General features: G+C 41.0%; 1 protein-coding gene across 1 annotated transcript in view; it reads left to right on the top strand.

The window, feature by feature from the left end:
• The window catches only part of STMN2 (stathmin 2), a 9235-nt gene extending 5472 nt beyond the window's left edge, over positions 1–3763 (top strand). The window contains exons 3-4 of the mRNA XM_044424025.1: positions 1993–2184; positions 3591–3763. Coding sequence (XP_044279960.1) covers positions 1993–2184; positions 3591–3650 — 252 coding nt within the window. The 3' untranslated portion in view covers positions 3651–3763. The remainder of the gene's footprint in view (positions 1–1992; positions 2185–3590) is intronic.
• The last annotated feature ends 1912 nt before the right edge of the window (positions 3764–5675 follow it).

Below are 5675 nucleotides of genomic sequence, written 5' to 3'. Positions count from 1 at the left end.
TACCGTAATCGTAATGCTTATGCGCAAAAATGGTCCACACACATGGCCAAAGTCTTCTCCAGTGCAGGAGAAGGGTAATAGCTTCATTTTCTAAATCAAGAATATTCAGGCTAAACAGACCAACATCTTTGAACAAGGCAATGTGGAGTGGGAGATGTCTGCCCCTTCCTTAGCCACAGGTTTTCGAACAGGGGCGTAGACCCTCTTTCAGGCTGGGGGACAAATTCACATTTGGAGAAGTTCTTGGTGTCAATGGTGGGAAGGGCTGAAGGCAAAATGGGTGGGGCCAAAAGTAAAAGATCTGTTTAATCTTAAAGCTCCTTTTTAGAGCATGTGGAGGGAGGAAATGTGTAAAAGCTGGGAAACCACCAATCAGTGGCAATTAGGGGAGGGATTTGGGCCAGGAAAGAGGTGCAGCTGTCTGGGGAAGCCCAGAGGGCAGGATTGAGATCCCACTTCGGGCAGATTTGGGCCAGAAGGCTGAAGTTAAACAGATCTGCTTTAGAATATTAAAATATGCTTTCTAATGTTCATTGTTAATCTCTTCCTATAAAATCAGGATTGTCAGTATGAGATGGAAAAGTGATGTCTTTCTCAGTAACCCATCCCCTCATATTTTCTGTTTCATCTTGAATTTTCTGTGCTCTGGTATAAAATGTGATTTTTCCCCTACCTTTCACTGCTAACATAACACTGATGGGTACCACCAAATTAGTTTTAGCTGGTGTAGTTGATTAAAGAAGCCACCTTTTACTATTTTTATTAAGTTTTGGAAGGCTCATTACTCTCCATAAAGTTTTTGCTTTAGGAAACTACACTTTAAGGTTCATGTATAATCTTGCTCCTTGCTCTTCCATTGTTATGCCCAGCCCAAACGAACAGTAAATTCAGCCAACAGTAGTTATATGCTCTCTCACTCTTGAGATCTGCTGAATTAGAAATGGACCCCACTTAGTCTAAATAAGGGAAGTTAGAGAAATCCACCACAGATCAAATGAGTTCAGATTTCTAGGAATCCAGCCTGTGGATTCTGCAGCAGACTTTTTCCAGGTCCCATAGATTTGTGGAACTGTTTTTTATGAGGGGGGAGGTTGCCTAAATTCACATCTCTTCTACTATTTTTCTGCAGTAGTGGAATAAAATTATCATGCATCCTTTAGGAAATCTGATTCTGTCAATGAGTAGCCAATAGAACAAAAGAAACCTGACAATCCACAAAGCACAGCTGGAACGGACTTAATACAATCTGAGCATACTTAGTCTGAACCCATAGTAAATATTTACATATGTGTATATCACTGTCAAAGACCATTAAGTATGCAAGTTGCTGCCTTCAAGATGTGCTGTTCGTGTGTTGCTGCCATGCCATTGAATACAAGATTTTGCTGCCCATCACATTAAGGACAAAACTAGAGAAGGTGGCAGAAGATCTCAAATCAGACCTCACATATAAAAATAAATGCAACCACGGTGGGGAGCTATTTGGTATACAAGACTCAGGGGAATGTAACAGTAGAGACAACACAGAGGTTTCCCTGTCTGTCACTCTGCCTCCCAATGGACTGATCTCAAGTTGGATCTAACAATAGGGATTTTCTCCAGGTGAGGTTCTGCCTGTCAGTGGGGCTTGAAAGCCAAGCACCAGTCCATGGAGGAATGTGAATAGGATCCATAATTCAGAATAAGAAGCTCAGTGGACTGGGTTATGGCTATGGAGTAGGTGTTATACACACATGATCTAGCCAGAAGAAAGGCCTTATAAAACTCAGAAATTAATGCACTAATTTACAATGTTCCATTGGACTTCTTAAAGGCATTACACTACTGTTAAAATCTCAAAATATTGTGCTGGATCCAAGTCCTCCTTTTTATAAGGTCAATTCAGGGTTTGAAACTGAAATTGAAACTCACTTTTGATGTTCTTTCAAACTTCCCTGACTGCTTTTGAAACTGCCCACACCACTGTATCTCTTTTATTTCCTTTTTCCACAGTCCCAGGAGGCCCAGGTGCTGAAGCAACTGGCAGAAAAGAGAGAGCATGAACGAGAAGTCATTCAGAAGGCTATGGAGGAGAACAACAACTTCAGCAAAATGGCAGAGGAAAAACTGATACTGAAAATGGAACAGATCAAAGAAAACCGTGAAGCTAACCTAGCTGCTCTAATTGAACGCCTTCAGGAGAAGGTACCCAGGCTGAGACCAGAGCTAAGTTGTAGTTTGGCCAAGTACAAAAGATAAAGTGAGAACCAGCCAAAGATACCTGTGCACATATGAGGAAAATCGCCACTATCTTGCTTTCCAAGAATATGGGCAGAATCCAGCGGGGTTCTTCCACTCCTGCCTATTCTTTTCTACCCTGCCACTTATCTGCCTGGTGCAAGTGATGGGTCCAATCTGTGCAGGACTCAATGCTTAAACAATGTAATCAAAGGGGCAGAAAAGAATCAGTGAGAGCATAGCATTGACTTTGAAGCTAATGACAGAAAAGAAACCAAAGGCCTCAGGCATTGTCCCTGCATTACGGCATGGCCCCATCCGTCCTCTATTGGTACTTTCTAATAGCCAAAAACATGCCATCAGTTTCTTTCAGAAAAATAGAGGAAAATGATGAGCATATGAGGAGTTTGTAAGGCACGGCAACAGGATTATGCCGGCCCATCCTACCTTCAGCTTATCTTGCCTTTTGTGCCACTGGATGTCACAAGTTGGACATTCTGAACATAGACAAAATTCACCTGAATATGAGAGAACTAAGAAACATGAGGGCTTTCATACTAGCGCAGCCCTGCATGTGTGGACCCTGTCTGCTTCACCTCCCAACCATTCTGTATTTGGCTTAAATGTCTGAAGGGGTTTCTATGTACAAAGTCTTCTGGGATCAGGAACCCCGACTAAGTGTAGGATGCATTTTAAGCATGTTTGTCCAATAAGGACACTTTGAAGTGTGTTTACCCAATGGGTGAACGTGAAGGTCAAGCTAAAGTGGATAGGGACAGCAATAAGGCTAGTGCGTGCCCCACACCCCATTCCCAAATTTTAGCCCTCACACATTCAGGCAGATGATTGAATAAGGCTACTGTCCAAACTGTCCTACACAGTTAGGTCCAATCAAGAAAGTCATTCATCTCCATAAAATCTAGGCATGATTTGCATGTCTAGATCATGTGAAAGTCTATTGAACCTATGGGAAGGATAGCAGTGCAGAGAATCCTGCTCCCTAACAAATGTCAGCTTTTCACACTCCAAGCCTTGCCTTGATTTTCTCCTGTCATCTCCCAAAGCACTGGGATGTACTGCAGGCATGAGTAGACCCTAAATCTCACCTGTTCTGAAGCATCTGGGTCCTCCCCTAGGGAGGTATATTTTACCTGGGCCAGACAGCTTGTAGGCACTTGTTAGAGGTTTTAAATCAGGGTTTTAAACAATCCTTTGATGGTTCATTTTTACCTGTTTCATTACTGTTTTACATTTTTGCACGTGCATTTCTCATGTTATGAATCACCGAGGGAGCTTTGCCTATTATGCCATGTAGAAATGTTATGAATGAATGAGTGAATGAATAACCATTCTTGATTTCCATTCCTCCCCAGGAGAGGCATGCTGCAGAAGTCCGCAGGAACAAGGAGCTCCAGGTGGAACTGTCTGGCTGAGCCCAGCAGTGGAGAGGATGGAGTAACTCCCCATCCAGATCCCCTGCCTATATTATTACAAATCATGAGATACTAGTATGGGAAATGTATGACATGGTTTAAAAAGAAAAAGAAACAAGAACTCAATAAAAAACAAACAAAAAACAATGCAGTATTTGCAGAATGATTTGCTTGATGTTTAAAAAATAAAACTTGGATCTTATTTTGTAAATACTTACATTTTTGTTAAAAAATACAAGTATTGCATTATGCAAGTTATTTCATAATCTTTACATGTCCTGTAACAGGCTTTTGATGTTGTCTATTTCCATTCAGTTAAATTTGTTAGAACTTTGCCATCAAGTTCCTGCAGCAAAATCCATGCCAAGGTATATCCATTCCAACTGAACAAGCAAGTCAGTAGAAGGTCTATGGTGCTAGAGTCCAATCATTGCCTGATTACCTAGAAACATTTCCAAATAATACACTTCCTTAAGACAATAAGCAAATCACAGGCATTGTGACTTGACAGAGCAGTCCTGAATATGCTCCCTTTGAACATTAAGCAGTCTATTGGCAACTTCAGCGCTTTACTATTGTAATGGGCAGACTTTGGGGACATCAGCTCCCAGAACCTCCTGCCAATATGGACAGTGGTTGGGGATACTGGGAATTGAAGTCCAGAATATCTAAAGATCTACCTTCTGCCCATCACTACTTCACTATACAAATAAATAAATCATGATTGTATTTTACATCCAATACATAGCTATACACAAGTAAACTCTACTGAGTTCAGTGGGACTTACTCCCTGATAAGCATCTAAAGGCTACAATCCTAAGCACACTTACAAGGAAAGAAGCCCTATTGCATACAGCAGAACTTACTTATGGGTAAACATGCATAGCATTAGGCTGCAAATTGGAATCCAGAGTTGCCATATATTTTTTGCCTCCAAAAAAATTGCTTCTGTTTTCATCAAAACAAATGTCATTGATGAGGAGGCAAGTAGAAGCAATTTTTAGCTTTCTTTTTAAAAATAGATATCTCATGCTGTTGAGAATGAATGACCATATCTGACCCCATGAAAGTGTTGCTTTTAAAGACTGGATTCCAAAAAACTAATCCAATTTGCCAGTTTAAGATTCACTGCTGGACTAATTCAAGGAGCCATTAGGTATAGATGCTGTGTTCCTTATCTTAGGGGTTTGCAGTCCGGTCTGCAGCTGCTGAAGCTGCTCGGAGAAGCTTTGTGGGCAGCTTTGATCACCTCTGTTTCATTATAAGACATGATGCTCTGTGTGATGTTTCCCATCCAGATGCAATCAGCTGATTCTGGTCATGCTGGCTTCTTCACCCCAGTGTCTGTCTGTCCTGCCTAGTTTTAAAATGATACCTAAATGATGAAAGGTTGAAGCAGTAAGAGGGACTGGCCAGGATGCTTGTGCCGAGGACAGTATCAGCAAGCCAACACATACACAGTCGCCCCAAATAGCTGCCAATCTGAAGTTGTCCCAAATCCTCTTGGAAATTGCTGCCTACATATTCTATTCTTCATTAGTGCTATTTTCCTGTATGTCATTGTGAGCAAGCTGTGATTAATAAAGAATTGGGGTTCTGTGAACTGAAAAATGACTTGGCTCTTGTGTTGCTCTGCCTGTTCTCCCAAGGTAAGAAGTGTCAACTAGATGCATGAAGGGGAGTAGTGTTGTTTCATTCCCCCTTTTGTTTTTAATTTTTCCTTTCCATTTAAAATGCATTTATTCAATAATTTGGGTTTTTTTTCTCATTGATTTTAATGGAACACCCAGCCAGTTTTGTGATGCCTATAACTTTAATGTTTTCCATCCAAATGACAAAGTGTATAGACATTCCACTGGCTGTCAGATATACAAATTTTTAACATGGACTGGACAAAAAAAAATCCCTTCTTATAGACATCTAATTAGGTTGTGTACTTAGAAACTTCCCGCTGCTCTGTGACCAGCAGTATTCCTTCTGCTTCTAATGTCTCCATTACTTGCTGTGGTGAACTGAAGCCAGGA

This window comes from Varanus komodoensis, unplaced genomic scaffold (assembly GCF_004798865.1).
Source record: "Varanus komodoensis strain SLA01 unplaced genomic scaffold, ASM479886v1 scaffold14_1, whole genome shotgun sequence".
NCBI classification, from domain to species: Eukaryota; Metazoa; Chordata; class Lepidosauria; order Squamata; family Varanidae; genus Varanus; species Varanus komodoensis.
This window is presented reverse-complemented; position numbering and strand designations above follow the sequence as displayed.